Genomic DNA, 18594 nt, shown 5'->3' with positions numbered 1-18594 from the left:
TTAGTCATGGATGCTATATTATGCAGATGTATGTTGGTTACTTGTTCATAGGTTCGATTCCTGGCCCAGGTTAGATTCCCAGCCCCGGCAATGTGTCGAGGAGTCCCTGAGCAAGACACCCCTAACTGGTTGCTCCCCCCTGCACTCAAGTCTGACCACAATTTGGGCAGCAATCAGCTGAGTGAAGCTGAAAAGCGGCATTTCCCCAACGGAATCAAATGGGTCTAAATTAATTAATTATGTTATTTCTCTCTATTATGCAAGCATGAGCAAACAATGATAGCGATGAATGTGGACCAACATTGCCAGTAATTCTTAGTTTGTTTAGGTGGGGTTTTGTCATATCATAACAATGGACTTGTAGGTCCTACACAGTACACATTCGATTTATCCATTTGTACAAATGGAATGGAACCGTATTAACACAGTCAACCCTGACAATCAGAAACAGACAAAATGTGAAGAAAAAGACAGATTATGTGAAAAATACAAAAACAATTTTACAGAAAGTGTGAGAGGCAGAGAAATGCCCAAGGCAGAGGAGAGCAGATGGAAAGAGAGAGCTGGAGAAAAACGCCTGTGACAGTAGAGGATTAGGCCATCTATCTGTTTTAGACATCAGAGGATAGAGCAGTGCGCAGCGCAACCGGGAGCCTACACTGTCACGCCAAAGACAACATGCCTCTCTAACTGACTAGACCACTGTCTGATAGTCCACCACGCCATACCATTATCTTCTGCCCCCCCCCCCCCCTTCACTGTACCTCTCCGCCCCTCTCTCTCTGGGTCTTTCTGGGTCAAAGGAGGTCTGTCATTTTTACTGGGAGCCTCTGAGGAGGTATAATGACCCATTCGGGTCATGTGCTCAAGGCATCCTATCTTTTGTCATGATTTATATGCAGTACATTATACTATTGGAGTGAGTTCCTAAAATCGGACTCGAGGGAGATTCAGGCGACATGCTCCAGGTTTATGCATTGAGCCGCGCAACATTGATAGATTAGGAGGATATGGGAAGTTGATAACAACAGCATGAAAGTCCAGTCAGTCCTTGAGTTGATTTATAAATACTGTAAAACTGTGGTTCTCAAACGTTTTGAAGTCACGTTTTGCTCTATTTGGCCACGGACCCCCATCTGAAAATATTTTGTACCAGGCCCAAGATTTGTGTTGTTAGAATGTTTCAGAAATATTCAAAATTTTGAAAATGGTAGATCTGGTAGATCGGCTATTTTCAAATAGCCTAGGCTGCATATACGGTTAAAGTGGTTGAAGGGATTTCGATGCTTTATTGCTGCCATATTGCTGCTGGACCCCCTGGAGCCCCCTCAAGGACCCCTGGGGATCTCCAGACCCCACTTTTAGAACCACTGCTGTAAAAAACTGTGACGACCCTTACCTGACACCATATCATCCTTCAGTGGAATGGCCCAGTCTAGGATGACAAAGGAGTGGCAGCCCTCCATGGCGACCACAGTGATATTATGGGGCTTGTTCTTGGGTGGCTGGTTCTGATTGTCCTTCTCCATGAGGTTCGCCATGATGTCGACCTGAAGGTATTCCAGAGCCTCATTCAGCGAGCAGGGAGCACCTGGATCCTTCTGGATGTAGTTCAAATAGGGAGCTAGTTCACATAGGGAGAGAACACATGTTGAAAGTCACCTGTGCATCAGGCACAGAGGCCGACCTTATGAGTGAAATGTTGGAAATGTCCCATTATGGGCCCAGGGCTGAGACTGTACAGGGTTGTGTATATGTTTCATTGTGCGACCCTCCCTGGCCCTCAGTTGGATTGCCTCAGGCAATGACAAATGCTGGGTGATCCTTTTATCATCACACACCCATAGCTTTATTCATTACCTGAGTCACAGATTTTGATTGGTCGTCAAAGTAAGTGTAGCATTGCTACCAGCTGTATAGGAATAACGTAAAAGCTCAATGAGGTTATATAAGTTATATATATTTTTCATCCTATTAAGCTAAAAGCACTATTTATTGCACAGCAGAATTATTGCACAGCTTTAGAGTTAAGTAGTCCATGCATTGTATAATTTTTATCCCTTGATTTTGTAACCCTTTTTTTCACCCGGTGTCAATTTTCTAAGTGATCCTGGGCACTACACTCCCCCCACCAGCCTAGGGAGCCCAGGGCCGAGCTCATGCCTCCTTCAATGCATGAGATTCAACTGACCTTCTTGTCACCTGACAGGGGGGAGTTTCCCTGGTTGGACGTAGCGCGTGGAAGGAACACGTTATTCCAACCAGTTCCCTTCCCCTCCATCAGGCGCCCCGGCTGACCAGGGGGAGGCAGTATAGTGACCAGGATTACTGCATGTTTTTGTGAGGGTATTAACTACCCTAGGAAACACGGGGAGAACATGCAAACTCCACACAGAGTAGGCCCTTTCGCCAAGTCCTTGCATTGTGCACTTTCGTTCCATTTAATTTATTAGGGCTACTTTGCATTAATATTTTGCCACTTTTGTCCATGTGATATTTTCTGCTTGACTACAAATTTCTTCTTCTGGAACCTAGACACACTTATCTCTTTTATCTTTTTTTCCAAGTGTTTCCTTCCATAGAGGACAAAACTGCAAGTAGTGACAAAATAATGAGATAGTTTCATAAGCCTGTGCAGTACACTAATGTAAGTCCAAAACACACTGTACTGTAGGTAACTGGTCCTATTAAATATCCTGTTGGACCCGTTTAGTTTGTAATTCTTTCATTGGCTGTGCTCACATTACTTTATTATTCTTATGTTAATTTGAACTAATATAGGGGGTGCTGTAATTTAAGGCTGCTTTTTGTTCCCAGTCTGCCCCTGATTGCAATAATTACTTGCACCTCTTAAAACTTTTTCCTATTAAACGTGTGCTCCAGACCTCTTCTTCTGACTGGTTTCATATTTCATGGGATCCAGAATCCCAGCAGCACCCCTGTTTCCAATACATGTCAAAATGTTAAATGTCAATGTTAAAATATCACATTCTTTGAATATTTTTCTAATTACTTATTCAGATCCTTGACCTCAACATAATAAATCTTAAGGGATAAACCTTGAATTTTTCTGTGGCAAAGATTGTTTCCTTTTTCTCAATACCGAGGCCAAGAAATGAATTCCCATTTTCCATTCATGTGGAAGTTACTGCTGGTCTATTGTGAGTCATTTTTTTAAACGAAGGCTATGATTCAGAAGTTATTGCTTCTACTAGACGTGTGAATCCGTTTTTTAACGAAAGCTGTGAATCAGAGCAACTGCTGGTGTTGGTTCATATTGACCATATTGACGCGGTGGCCATTTTGCTCATACATCATACTCTGTGGGGGGTGGGAAAACCCACCCGGACAGGGTCAGTAACCTGTCTTCTTCTGCCTTCTCCCTTAATCTCCTCTTTTCCCTGCTGTGTCTCTTCTTGCCGTTTGTTCTCCATGTCCATGGGAATGCCAGCTGGATCTACAGCTGCGAATACTTCCCAGATATTCCACAATTCCCGGGCTGACTGGGATTTGGAGGGGAAGCGCAGGGGTCTGGATGCGCGCCCGTCTCCCCGAAAATCTGTCCCTCGGCACGGGCCAACAGGGCTAACAACACGTGTCACTGTCTACACATTGACGACGCGCATGCTCTGTTTGTCCAATACGTTGCACTGTACACACAACTACTGTATGTATATATACACAGGGATTCCCTTCTCCGTTCATGTGATAAAGTACATCTGTCTGCATGCTGTGGGGATTTATGCACACGTCTGTCCATACTGTATATATATCCGCATGTCCGTGTCGTATATTGCATTCACACATCCATGTGCTTGACCGTGATCTTCGTGGATTTATGGCTAGATATATGGTTTTATGATGAGTCCTCGGTCTTGGAAGAACCACATGTGTGGCTTGTGTGTGGATTCTGCCCCTTTGATTTATTTTTAAATGGTGCCATCCACATCCACAGTGAGTCTAGTACATTGCTGTCTTTGGATGATACGGTCTGATCGGATAACAAAGTCATTTCCTTTCTGAAACAAGGTTGCACAACGCTACACTTTCCCACAATATGATTTGTTTGAAATGCCCAGTGTGTGTCAAAATCACTTTCTTAAAAAGAAAAGCCCTGGATGAGCAAGACTTCCTCATTGTTTGATTTATTTCAAGAACTTATGAAATAAATGAAATAATTTGCAAACATTTGGCTTTTCATGTCGTTGACTCACTCAAGCCAAACTGAGGCAGGGCTGAGCGGAGATGGATAAAGAAAGAGGGTAGTCAGTCTCATCCAGAAGCTAATGGAAACTACAGCCTTTCTCGTACTATGCGTTGGCATGGTAAAAGATGTTTTTGTTTTCTTTACTCATGCTAAATAGTAAAAAAAAACAAGACAGGTTTTAATAGGTTCTGTGCTGTAGTCCTGGGTTGTTCTGTGTTTTGCCGGTCCTCCCTTAAGGCTTAAGCCACTTTAAATATAAGATAATGTAAAGTAACTGGAATCAATAATATACTGAATTTAGAGTTAAGTAATACCCTTAGAGGGTATATTTTGGACTAGCCTGTTTTATATAAACTGGACAAGCCCAGAATATACCTCAAGATATAAAACAGGCTAGGCCACTTTAACCCCGGGTATAGTTTGGCCGGGGGTGTACTTTGGGCTATTACACCTGGTATCGTTTGGCTGTGGGTGTACTTTGGGCTGTTACACCTGGTATAGTTTGGCTGTGGGTGTACTTTGGGCTGTTACACCTGGTATAGTTTGCCGGCGGTGTACTTTGGGCTGTTACACCTGGTATTGTTTGGCTGGGGGTGTACTTTGGGCTGTTACACCTGGTATAGTTTGGCTGGGGGTGTACTTTGGGCTGTTACACCTGGTATACTGTAGTTTGCCGGCGGTGTACTTTGGGCTGTTACACCTGGTATTGTTTGGCTGGGGGTGTACTTTGGGCTGTTACACCTGGTATTGTTTGGCTGGGGGTGTACTTTGGGCTGTTACACCTGGTATTGTTTGGCTGGGGGTGTACTTTGGGCTGTTACACCTGGTATTGTTTGGCTGGGGGTGTACTTTGGGCTGTTACTGTACAGGAAACAAGTTTATTGTTTATTTTTAGATCCTCAGCAGTATCTACTCTTTCTGGGGTCAAACAGTAAAATTAACTATTTAAACCCATATGGTTCTCACTATATATAGCTCTATGCTAGTGTATTTACAGTTTTCTGTTATTGTGTTTGTGGGGTAGGCTTTTGCAGGCTTTCACAGCGTGACACGTTGTGAGCTTGTTGATCTGCAATTTTCTGGGTACCCCAAGCGTCCTTGAGGGGGTTCCAGGGGGTCCCCAGCTAAATGATTGATAATTAATCTTCATCCTTATCATAGTACTGTACAGTGCATAAACAGTAAAGGAATTCTGGAACGAAGGACAGACCCAAATCATGTCTAACAATAAAAATGTTCTTAGATTGGTGTCCCAGAGATCAAATGGGGGGGTCTGTGGCCTAATGCATATTCATTCAGGGGTCTTTCAATTAAAAAAGGTTGAGAATCACTGCTATGGTGAGACTTATAGATAAGGTTGAAAAAAGGTGAAGTGTTCCTTTAACACAGAGCTGCTAAGCTGGATCTGAAACTTTCAACTTGTAAAAAGGACAGACGGTGTCTCCATGCACATTGAGCCAACATGGCATCTTCTCGCTCTCTCTCCGCTGAGATCAGCACCTTTAACTTTTTATTTTTAAGGCTACGCTATGCTTGTTTGTTCCATCAAAAAGTTATGGATGTGGAGATGTACCGTAATAGGTTTCAGATGAGTTCAGTTGGCACTTTCTAATCATCAGACAGTTACTGTTTACCAAGATGGATGCCGGCCAGAGTAAGCCGTGTCATTTTTCCACTGTTGCTACTGGCGCAGATAGTGCTGATGATAGTACTGATAATGGCACTTGATAGGGATACAGCTCCAAGTAGCTTATCCCTGTTTAAAATACTTTTACCAAAATTGCATGTAAATGACACTGACAAGAATCACAATTGTAATCAAGAAAATGAAACTAGGATTTTAAAACACAGTTTTACAAACTCTGAGTGAAGCGTCCAATTTGGCAGCTTCTCCAGAAGGCGTGTATTGCGCAACAAAGCTGGGAAGCCTCATCAGTTAGAAATCTACTACAGACCCTGACATTATTAGTTGTAGCTTGTAGGTTTAAAGAGGTGGGGGGAGCCTTGTAGCCTAGGTGTTGTTTTTTATCTCCAGAGCATTTCCAGGTTGGCTCATGCATCCAGATGAGGTGATAGAGGAGAGTAAGGGCCAAAACAAGCACATTAAAGCCTTACAAGACACAGCAGTAGTCTTTGGTTCACTGCTAAGAACCACTGGACGCTATGTCCCCTGTTTAGCTCTCTGCTACTGTACCATGTCAGTGGAATAACTCTATTTTAGACAAATGAAGTGGAATGAGCCATATTTGCGTACCACTTTCAGACATACATGTCCACCCCCACTTTCCACATTTTCAGAGGCATCAGAGTGCTGAGTTGTCTTCCATTAGTGTGCCTTCTGTCGGAGCGGAATGCTTTGTTGAAGTTTGTTTTATATGGGTTCATGGCTCGTGACTCGTGTGGATGTAATAACACGCACCCTCCAGTTAGAAAGCTCACACTTAAAGTACTATGTAAGCTGTCAGTAGATCTGCACAGTTATTGTGCTTGGCAAATGCTCTGATTCTGAAACAGAGGCAGTAGTCGTGTCAGATTGTCATTCATGAGTCGCCCTGTTGCGATCACAGCGTTAATCCTATTGATTGCCATAGACCAATACAATGATGGTATTTCCGTCACCTCGCGGTGGTTTCTCTTGGCCTACCATTGTTCATGTAAATTATATGAGGCAGTCAAGTTCTGTGAATGTATTTATGAGGTGCAGCTGAGTGAGCCAAGATGAGCGAGCCAGAATTAATTTTTCCTCTCCTCCTCTCCGTGAAAGAAAACAGAGCACACGTCAGCAGGCGGAATATTATTTATGACGCTGAGGCACACTTTCATGTGCACGTGCACAGCACGCAAATACGTACATATATAGTATGTATATGCAATACTCTGGCCGCAGGCATTATGATCCATCACAATCTTAAACGCAAGAGATTTATCTATATCCATGTTATCTAAATGCTGAGATAACTTCTCTGTCTCTCTCATTTTCTCACATACCCCCTACCTCTTACCCCCCTTTATTTTTGGCATTACTACTTGGCATTACATAGACTAATCTCACAGAGGGTTTCCACCAAAAATGTATTAACTACGGAGGGAGAGGAGTGATTTTTCATGCCCTAAGTCAAATCACGACTTACTATCGGGAGTTTAAATAATGTCTCTTCAAAGACATCCATCACAGATAATGGGCTTAACCTTGAAGTAACAAAAATATTGCTGCACATGCTGCGAGTTTTCTCCCCAACTTTTTAATACAGTTCTTAATTTATGCTTCATTGTACGACAAGGCCCTGTGCCGAAAACAGCAGATCTACGCGGTGTAAGCTTATAGTTCGGCTGTTTTTGACATGCAACAAAGTATAGATCGCTAATCTTTGGTCTGACTCTGAACTAGGCTGAAGGATGTAATTGAACATGACACACACACACACACACACGCGCGCGTACGGAAAAAAAAAAGTACGGTACCTGTGAATCGTTTCCTCCCCGCAAGGTCAAACTCTGACGAGGGTTTGTTGTGAGGCCTGGTGTCTGGTTCTGGGGTGGGGACCTCTGTGGTGGTGGTGGTGGTAGTTGTAGTGGTGGTGATGGCGGTGGTTGGCTGTAGGGTGGTCTGGACAAGGACCTCATCTAGCAACATCAAAGCCGTCAGTGAGGTAATGGCGCAAAAAAAATGTACATGCTTTACAATGCATAATTCAATAACACGCTGCTGCTATTTTACGGTAAATCACTTGTAATTGTTTCCTCAATCTCTGCGTAATTAGTGTAATGAGTCATAGTGGTTTAATTGATTGTGGGCAACGGTGTGACCTCATTGGAAACCAGCCTATTTTCCTTTGAAAGCCAACGCTTATTCTTATGTAATGTTTTGCTACCAATATTTTCCACGTGAGGAGGCCATGAAGAAGACGTTTCGCAACAGATTGCCGAAAGGGCCATCTGAAAGCCTGACAAATGTGTAGGAAATAGGAATACACTGGGTGAAATTCAATTAGTTCCTTCCTCTTTCTTCACAATTTATTTCCTGTACGGCGCCAATGGACCGTGGCATTACATCGTGGTCCACACACATGCACAGTACACAGCTTCAAACTATAGCTTTTTCAATGCTTTTTTTAAATAAAATTGTAATGCTTCATGTGATAACTTTCAAGCAAAACAACAAAACAGTTCAGTCCAATTTTGCAGCAAAACTACAAAGGACATACTATAAGCTTTCATCGACTAATCGTTAAGGTAAATTTCCATTCTGTTAGTGTTCAACTGAACTCGTGGTCCATGCATTACGTAACAACACAATATGAAGACCAGCAAATACATCACACCAAATCACAAGCCAGGGCATTCTCTCTGGGTTAGTAATGGAGTTCACAGGCAGCGTGGGTCCAGTTTTGAGGGGATGAGGGAGATTAAAAACAGCAAGCAATGGAGAAAGCCCAAAACCCAAACGCTGAACCAAACACAATCCAAGGACCAGAAATCAAACACACAAGAACAGAAACTCAAACGCAAACTCCGCAGGCGATGCAAAGCAGAGGAACGAGAGAAGCAGAGCAAACAAACGCACAAAACCAAAGCTAAACATTCAACAAACAATCAACAAACAGTGCAGGTCAACCCGACCCGGTGGTTGGTTGGTTGGTCGGTCGGTAGCCATACTCAGCCAATACCTTCGTCTAGAGCTAAAGCATCAGGCACCATGCCCACTGTAACCGTGGAGTCCATATCCATCCCTGAGGATTCCTCTGTCAGAGAAGCAAGACAGGCTGTGGCATCAGTCTCACATTACTATATGTATACATTTTCAAGTAGCCACACGCACACAAGGCTGCTCATGCACGCACACACACACGCACGCACAATCACACACACACACACACAGCTTCACATAATAAAAAAAAGCTGCATACATGTGCGCATACAGTACACACGCACATATATACACATACAGTACACACAAACACAGATGCGAGATGAGTTTTTATTTTGCATAGTGTGTCATGTGCAATGGAATGGCCGTTTAAAAAATCTGTGTAAAAGCCTTACACTGTAGTGTCAGTGTCAGTTTGGCTCTGAGTGTGTACTGTAAAAATACACAGTTACTGTAAATTGCCACAAAAGATTTTACAGAGCACTGTTTCAGCTTTTCCCCGTTTAGATTTTACAAGGAAACAACTTTGTAGCTGTCTGAATATGTCTGTTTGCATGTGTTTGTGCTTGTTAGGGGACTAATAACATTTGTATGGACAATATACAGTAGGTCTATTGTACGTTTGGCCATCTGTCTTACATCCTGATTATATTTACAATTCTGATTTGTTGTTTTAGTTCAGTTTCACTTTAGTTTGACCTCACGTTGGTTTTTGTTTTGTGTGTGACCTTTGTACTGTATACATACATACAGTATATACTGTATACTGGTGTGTGTGTGTGTGTGTGTGTGTGTGTGTGTGTGTGTGTGTGTGTGTGTGTGTGTGTGTGTGTGTGTGTGTGTGTGTGTGTGTGTGTGTGTGTGTGTGTGTGTGTGTGTGTGTGTGTGTGTGTGTGTGTGTGTGTGTGTGTGTGTGTGGCGCGCCCATGCCTAGGGTCTAGAGTGTGGTAACGCTAACGGCAGTGTGTGACTGACGGTCCAGGGAGTGTTTTTAAACCAGTATTAGTCTGACCACAGCCAGGCTCCAGATGTGGAGTCTCACATGTGGTTACAGTGGTCTCACATAGACACACACGTCTACACACGCTCTGACCAGAACACACACTGTTATAGGACTCTGTGGGCACAGACAGGAAACACTTCAGGCCTTAGATGGGATGGCCTTGACAAACAATACAACTGAGAGATGTAGTGAAGTCATACATTATTTGCCTCTACTATTGTAGAACTCAAACGAAATACAGAATTTTGCCTGCTTCAAATAATGTATTACTTATTTATTACTTTGACATTTTCAACTAGACCAAATGTTACTGACACCAGGGTGAAATGTTTCTGGAAGAGTAGGGTTACAACTTCCAAACACTGTAGATATGCTAGTTATTTGTATCGCTAACACGTATATTAAGGCCATTTTTATTTACTTACTTTGGTGGGTTTGGATGGGGACCAACCCCACCTGATGAGCAAAATGGCTGCTGTGTTAATATGGACAATTGTAATCCGTTATTTTCTTTTTTCACAAAGACTCACCTTCAGGATAACAGTCCAGAATACCATCTGGATCCAGTGCTGGGTACCCATCTTCATCCATCTTAGAGTAGGTACCTGGTGGACAGGTTGGAAAAGGCTCTAGAGTGGACTCCTCTGAGCTCCACTCTGTGGTGGCAGGTATTGTGGTGGGTTCAGTTGTGGTAGTGGTGGTGGTCCTGAGATTAGGCCGGTCCAGCCCAACGATCGGTTTACCACCTACAGTGAGGTGCTTGTCTTTGGGATTGACTACTGGTCGGCCGTCCCGGCCATTACCGAAAAGAGCCATGCCTTCCTGGTTCACCAGTGGACTGCCCTGGTTGTCTGGGGGTGGATTGGTAAAGAAGAATGAAAAGGGAGGATAGGAATTTAATGAGGCTGACCGTGCACCGGAACCAGCATGTTGAATCACATTGTAGATACTAAACGACGGTACTGTAAATCATGTCTCTCCTCACAAATCTGGCACCTGTTACCAAACCAAAAAGTCTAAATCAGGGGTCTTCAATGTTTTTCAGGCCATGGACCCCTTAGCTGAGAGAGAGCAGAAGCAGGGACCCCCACTACATTAAACGTTTTCATAGATTGTTAATGTTGTTTTTTGTTTATTTGTTTACACATTATCTTCCCTATTAATATGTTGGATTCATGTTAATGTGTATTTTCAGACATTTAACCGCTTAAACCTTCAACACTTTTCCTTATACACCAAACCTCTTTGCCGAAAATAGCCAAGGAGTTGTGAGCTTGTAGATCGGCTATTTTCGGTTAATGTTCCCCTCAAAATAGTGATGCTTAGGTTGAAGTGGTTAATGTAAAAAAAAAAATCCTATCACACAAAGATTTGGCGGCCACCCTGTAGTAACTCCCCCTGTTGAAGACCCTTGATCTAAATAATGAAAATGTAATGGGTTACATTGTTTTTCCCCTTGTTTTCTGTGAGACATCAGTTAAAAATATCTATTTCTACAACTGAAGCCCCCTCATCAAGTGAGAACTGCTGTAGGTCATTGACCCTAATATCCAAGAGTTTCTCACCAAAGATGGTGCGTCCATCCTCTCCAAGCACCACTCTTCTGGGGTTTCCCTCAGAGTCCTGAAGAATCCTCCCCTCCTCATTCATCAGAACCCCCCGGTCCAAGTCCACCACCTGGACAGTCCGGAAATGAACACAATCGGTTCTCCAAGTCAATTCTGAGAGCTAACATCTGAATGGAAGTCTCGTTACAACAACAGAGACTTAGTGAAGTCATACTCTTGTGGCTTATAAATACTTCAACAGGCAGATGAACAGAGCAATTTATTTGCAGCGTTAAAATACCATACTGGAAGAATTAAGAGATAATTGGAAGCATCGAGTAATAAACCATTGTACAATATTTCATCTTATGCTGTGAACAACACATTCATACTCGGATCTGTTCATACTGTGAGTAGTTTTAAGAAAAAAAATGTCTCCTGAGTACAATACCAGAGAAGGCATAAATTTGTTTTTACAATGTGTAATCTGTGGAATATTTGTTGATTTTATAATGTGCTATGAGTAGCTTACATGCTACACCCTACTCCTGACTGCCTTCAAGCCAAGTCTACAAGACTGCTCTGGAAATAAGTAAGCTTAATTGTCCTGATAGATTAAGTGATACTGTAGATTGTGCGTATTGCAATACTGTGTATATTGTACTATAATTTATCAAATAAAGTTAATCAATCAATCGTTTGTTTAAAAGGGCAGTAACATGCATTCCAATTGCTTCTTGGCTCAACAGGAATGAATCATAATATCCAACAATACGTCTCAGCAAAGTGCTATATCATTGCATATTTCTCATCACGTTTGGTTAAATATAAATAAATACAAACCCATTTTTTTCCATCAGGGCCAGTAATGAACCTGCGACCATTGGCTTTGCTGTTGTCATTGGATGAGGAGGACTCTTGTGTCTTGTCGTGTGTGGTCGTCAGGTTGGGACGACCGTTTTTACCTTAATGATTGGAAGGTTTCAGTTGAAGTTAAAGTTTAAATATATTTGATACATCTACATTAAGGTGCTACAATAACAGATCATAATGTATCCTTTATCTTATGTTTTGTTTTAAACAACACTGACCAGCTAGCTGACACTGGAGTACAATAGGACACACACAAAACACAAAACATGTATTACCATTTCCAAAGGCAGGTTTGAGTCCACCGCCGTTGGTGGGCTTCCCTCTCTGGCCAGGGTAACGGGTCCTTGTACCCTGGCCCCCAGTGTTATCCCTGGATGATGATGATGATGATGAAAGGGAGGTCTCTCCAGATGATCCGTCTGTCGGATCAGCACTCGTGCCACTGCCAACCCTATGATCTGAGCCCCGGCCTCTTGAGGATGAAGAAGAGGAGGCCGATGATGATGCAGAGGAATCTGACGTGGAAGACCCTAACCTGGTGTTCTGCGCTGGTTGCACTTTGAGGGGGAACCTCTGGCCCCCCAACTGCCTGTTTGCCAGCAGAGGAGAGCGTACCCTTCCATTGGGTCCTAGGGCGGGACGTCTCTGAAATGGTGGTAGGGCGGAAAATGACCCAGTCCTGGTCCTAGGTGAAATCTCTCCTGTATCCTCACTCTCGTTGCTCTCCAAGGTTCTGTCAGGGTCATTTAATGTTAAAGCTGTCCTTTTGGGGGCCACTGTGGGGTCTGACACTTTTTCATTTTTCTCATAGATTTCTTTACTCCCTTCATCGAGATAATCCTCGTCATGATCATTATTACCGTTATCATCAATATTATCGTTGGAAGTTCCTGTATAAATGGGCTCCCTGGAGTCTCTGTGTCCAATAGAGGATGCATGGGAATTGGAGTTTGAAGAAGATGAGGGAGAAGAAGAGCGGGTAGGTTGCCTAGAGCCACCATGCATTGTGTTCCTATTGGTCGAAGATGGTTTAAGTGACCCTGTCCCCATCGCATTCTTTATCGGGTCAAAGGAGGAAGGCGTCTTTCCATCGTCACTTGTCTCCTGGATTGTTGGCACGCCTGCAGCACCTGCCGCCCCTGAGACCCTTGTGGGAGTGCCCCTCAAAATGGGCCGACCTGCACCCACGGAGGAAGATGCTCTGCTCCAGGGGACCCTACCGTCCTCTCGACCCTCAACCCCACCGTCCTGTCGACCGTCGACCCTGCCGACCCTCGACCCTGAACCAAACCTACCTGGGTAACGACTGGCGAGTGAAGGGAATCTCTGAGCAATTGAAGGTTGAGTTCTCGAAGGAGAAGAGAGAGGCTTTTCAGAACTGTCTCCCCTCCTTCCTTCTTCCTCTGTCTTCTCCTCCTCCGCGGGTTGTGTGTGTGTATTAGATGATGTGGTGGATCGGGCGTTCGAGGTTCCATCTTCAGTGACCTCCTCTGTTTCGGTGTGGTACTTGCTGTGGTCATTTCCCTCCCTATACATTGTGTCTTGCTGAGATGGTGCATGAGAAGTGTGCTGTGAGTTGTGTGTGTTACGTGAAGTTGCAGGGTTGTGAGATCCTCTGTGTGAAGAGGACTGAGAGCTGCCTGAGTTGTGTGCGTCTGAGGCTGAGGGATTCTGTGACCCGCTCTGTGATGTGAATGAGTCGGTGGGTGGATATCGTGTATGTGAGGTCGATGGGCTGTGTGGTCTAGAATTTTGAGTGTTTGATGTTGCGCGGCTCTGTGACCCAGTCCGTGAAGCTGACCCAGATGCAGCTGGATTATGCGTGTTTGATGTTGCGCGACTCTGTGACCCGGTTCGTGAAGCTGACCCAGACGCATCTGGATTATACGTGTTTGGAGTTGCATGGCTTTGTGACCCGGTTCGTGAAGCTGACCCAGACGCATCTGGATTATACGTGTTTGGAGTTGCATGGCTTTGTGACCCGGTCCGTGAAGCTGACCCAGATGCTGCTGGATTATACGTGTTTGAAGTTGCGTGGCTCTGTGACCCAGTCCGTGAAGCTGACCCAGATGCAGCTGGATTATGCGTGTTTGATGTTGCGCGACTCTGTGACCCGGTTCGTGAAGCTGACCCAGACGCATCTGGATTATACGTGTTTGGAGTTGCATGGCTTTGTGACCCGGTTCGTGAAGCTGACCCAGATGTAGCTGGATTGTATGTGTTTGATGTTGAGTGGCTTTGTGACCCGGTTCGTGAAGCTGACCCAGATGTAGCTGGATTATACCTGTTTGGAGTTGCGTAGCTCTGTGACCCGGTTCGTGAAGCTGACCCAGATGCATTTGGATTATACGTGTTTGGAGTTGCGTTGCCCTCTGACCCGGTTCGTGAAGCTGACCCAGATGCAGCTGGATTATGCGTGTTTGATGTTGCGCGACTCTGTGACCCGGTTCGTGAAGCTGACCCAGACGCATCTGGATTATACATGTTTGGAGTTGCATGGCTTTGTGACCCGGTTCGTGAAGCTGACCCAGATGCATCTGGATTGTATGTGTTTGATGTTGAGTGGCTTTGTGACCCAGTTCGTGAAGCTGACCCAGATGTAGCTGGATTGTATGTGTTTGATGTTGAGTGGCTTTTTGACCCGGTTCGTGAAGCTGACCCAGATGTAGCTGGATTATACCTGTTTGGAGTTGCGTGGCTCTGTGACCCGGTTCGTGAAGCTGACCCAGATGCATCTGGATTATACGTGTTTGGAGTTGCGTGGCCCTCTGACCCGGTTCGTGAAGCTGACCCAGATGCAGCTGGATTATACGTGTTTGGAGTTGCGTGGCTCTCTGACCCGGTTCGTGAAGCTGACCCAGATGCATCTCGATTATACTTGTTTGGAGTTGCGTGGCTCTCTGACCCGGTTCGTGAAGCGGACTCAGACGCTGCTGAATTGTACGTGTTTGATGACTCGTGGTTCTGAGACCCACTTGGCAAAGTGGACTGCAACGGGGTTGACTGGTGCGAGTTTGATGCGGCTTGGTTCTGAGATCTGGTTGGTAAACTGGCCTGAGAGCTGGTAGTTGAGGGTTTGTAACCGTTCAAAACCCGGGTGGGATTCCCTCTTGACAGAACTCCAGGATGCCTACGGCCAGAACCGAACCTTGATCCAAACCCAGACCCACTGGAGCGCCCACCTGTCGCGGAACCTCTACCCACAGATGGTGCATCTGTCTGGGGCTGTGAGGTGGCGTGCTTTGGAGCAGGAGTAGAGGGTTTAGTGTTCATTACGCTGGGCTGGGCATAAGCATCTTTACTCTCTGGGTAATTGAGAGCTGTGTGGTCCTTTCTAGTTGCTGCTGACTCCTGAGTACGTGAGGAGTCAGGGAGGGAGGAAGAGGAAGAGGAAGAAGATGAAGAGGAGGTGGAAGATGAAGAAGATCCTGAAGATCCTGGTTTCTGATGGACCCTGATCTTGACGGGTCTTCTGGGTGGTTTGGGGGGCTTAGGGGCTGGTTTAGTCGGGGAGGGAGTCACAGCTTTGAGGCTAGGGGTTTCAGGAGTCGGCGGCTCCTGAACAACATCGTTGTCTGGGTGAACAACATCGTTATCTGGGTTTTTCTGCTCCTCCACAGCTTCATCATCCGTCTCGTCTTGCACTGGTGGTGGTGTGGTGGGACTCTTTTCCACTTGTTCGTCCTTTTCTTCTTCTCTCCCTCTGGACGAGGTGCCTCTGTTCACCCCGTTCCTGACCGAGCCCCTCACCGAGGAGAAGATGCTGTGATAGGAGCGCGTCTGAGTGGCCGTGAGTGGCCGTGTCCGCCTGTTGGTAGGCGGAGCCTGGGTTGTCTGACTGGGTGTGGTCGGTTCTTCTGTCACCTCCGTTGACTGGAGGTCTGTTTCCTCGTCATGGCTATCCTGCTTGGAGGGGATGTGGCTTGTCCGCCGTCTGTCCAGGTTTTTCGAGGAAGACGAGGCAGCACTGCTGGCTGGCAAGAGAGAAATTATGTTAACATGATGGAAATGTTTAACTTGCTTTAATAAAGTAGACCCAGAGCGGATATTTTGATGGGTAAACTCACCTGATGGTAATAACATTAATTGTGTGTGTGTTTCAATTAGGTGTTACTGTGTGCCAGCATGAACTATACAGTTCATGTTGGCACACAGTAATACCATAATAAAACACACCCACAATTGTTTTTTTAGAGATATTTTTGGCCATTATTTCAGCCTTTACTGACAGGGAGAGAGACAGGAAACACTGAGAGAGAGTAGGCGGGAAACATTCAGAAAATTGTCCGACTGGCTGGATATCAAAGTGGCTGTTGTATGAAAAGGGTAAATTCTTATAACTACACACATACGTAAGTGCCCGCCCACAAACGCACACACAAAAGTACTACTACCTGGCATGACAACAGTGAAGGCTTTGCTCTGCGGTCCCTGTCCTTTCCTGTTGGTGGCTCTGATCTTAAAGATGTAGCGGTCCCCAGGCGTGAGACCGTCTATGGTGGCTGTGGTAGTGCTGCCACGATACGTCACACTTTTCATCCCAAAGGGCTTCATAGCAGGAGCGTAAGACATGATGTACTCTATTGTGGAAGGAGAGTATAAATCACTTAACTGAAAATGAGGAGAGACTATCAGTCAGTATTTATACTGGAAGGAAAACTTCATAGCTCAGATTTCGGCTATTTTTGTATTTGTACTTGAAGTGAATACTTCTGTGGTCTTTTTCCCCAATTTAGTCATTATGCCAATTCCTCCCATGTGTATCCCTTACTGTTGGCCTGGGGAGGGTGTAGACAACCACACATCTCCTCTGATACACATGGAGTCAGCAGCTGTTTGTTTTCACCTGACAGTCAGGAGTTTCACTTGGAAGGCATAACGTTCCTGCCAGTCCGTGCGATCAAACCAGGAATCTTTCAGCCACAACCTTTAGGCCACTGCTGCCTAAAGACATTCCTATAGTAATTCCATTTGGCCATGAATACTTTGGTATATAAGGTTCTAAACTCCATGTCTGACCTCGTATTCTCCCGTTGGGCTCCTCGGGTGGGTCCCAGGTTGCCGTGACAGCAGTTCCCTTCCCTCTCAGGGGCTTGACCTCAAAGTTCTCTGGCGGACCGGCCGGTGCTAGCAAGTGGAGGAGAGGTAATAATGAATGGAATGGAAAGACGGCAGGGCACCAGTGGGACATGGAGAACAGAAGCAGCAAAAAGAGACGGAACAGAATAAGGAAAGAGCTACCTAAGCTTGTAACACAGTGACGAGGTCCCTGCCAGTAGACTTAAAACTGTAGGGGAAAACTCACGCTATACGTTTCCAGTCTCCCTGGAGATCATCTATGGAACTGCAGATGGAGATCTGAGCATTGAGCCAGGCAGTAAATGCTGACATCCCAATGAACCTGTGCTCAGGAGGGCCCATGAGTCAGTATGTAATGCTACATTCATGTCAGAACCCAGGCCAAATGCCAGTATCACCTCTCAAGAATGAGGGCTAGATGTCAAATGTGTCAAGGTGTGACATGAGGTAATAAGCAAAAACGTATAATATTTAAATCGAAAAATACAGAGATCGGGAAACAATCAGAGTCAGAGAGAGACAGAGTGAGTGAATTATGGGACAATCAAATCAAATCATGAGTAAAGATACTGTCCAGAACCCTGACTTCAGATGACTTGGGCTTGAATCGGTTATAGAACCCAGCCTTTAAATTCCTATGCAGCAGGGTTTTTGATTGATTGATTGAATACTTTCTTAGTCAGAAATGTAAACAGCACAGAGTACAGAAAGACATTTAGGCTAAAAGGATAACACAAAAAAGTCCTGGGGACTTGTTCCCATTGTGGTCCTGAAGATTATCTTTCCTAAACACAGTTCACAATCTTTTGAATAATGTTATTATCTAAAGTAATATCTGATGGTCGTTTTTTAGATGAATTGTCACTTTATTACATTAGTGCACTGCCAAAACAAAACAAAACAAGGTCAGCACATCTTCAGGCAGAGGCAAAGCCTACCTGCTTCGGGGGTCCTCTGGAAGACTGAGACAGTCCACTTGCCATGCTTGTCTCCCTGCGAGATTCTGAGCGAGAATTCGTACATGCCGTCTGCTGACAGAGTGTCTATAAGTAGTCTTCTCTGGGTGCTCTCCTTGTATTCCCAGCGTGCCGACTCCCCCTTCTCTCTGTACTTCACTGTGTAGGATCTGGATGAGGGGAGAATGCAGTTGAAGTTCAAGCAAGGGAACCTTTTATCTCTTCAGAAGATAAAGAGGAGGACAGATGGCCATCCGAACATGGGGGGAGCAGTGGTCTTT

General features: G+C 44.9%; 1 protein-coding gene across 3 annotated transcripts in view; it reads right to left on the bottom strand.

Annotated features, from left to right (window-relative positions):
- Window positions 1-18594, bottom strand: part of fndc1 (fibronectin type III domain containing 1) — a 44046-nt gene that overhangs the window by 11660 nt on the left and 13792 nt on the right. The window contains exons 8-17 of one of the 3 annotated variants that reach the window (XM_080452989.1): window positions 18296-18483; window positions 17298-17405; window positions 16670-16858; window positions 12554-16252; window positions 12249-12370; window positions 11424-11535; window positions 10389-10709; window positions 8875-8949; window positions 7670-7831; window positions 1400-1624 (exon numbers count right to left, since the gene is read on the bottom strand). In XM_080452989.1, coding sequence (XP_080309115.1) covers window positions 1400-1624; window positions 7670-7831; window positions 8875-8949; window positions 10389-10709; window positions 11424-11535; window positions 12249-12370; window positions 12554-16252; window positions 16670-16858; window positions 17298-17405; window positions 18296-18483 — 5201 coding nt within the window. The remainder of the gene's footprint in view (window positions 1-1399; window positions 1625-7669; window positions 7832-8874; window positions 8950-10388; window positions 10710-11423; window positions 11536-12248; window positions 12371-12553; window positions 16253-16669; window positions 16859-17297; window positions 17406-18295; window positions 18484-18594) is intronic. The other 2 variants (XM_080452990.1, XM_080452991.1) reach the window with 2 other exon arrangements.

Source organism: Gymnoscopelus braueri, assembly GCF_963280865.1.
Source record: "Gymnoscopelus braueri genome assembly, chromosome: 16".
NCBI lineage: Eukaryota > Metazoa > Chordata > Actinopteri > Myctophiformes > Myctophidae > Gymnoscopelus > Gymnoscopelus braueri.
Note: the sequence above shows the minus strand (reverse complement) of the source record. Positions and strands in the feature narration are given on the sequence as shown.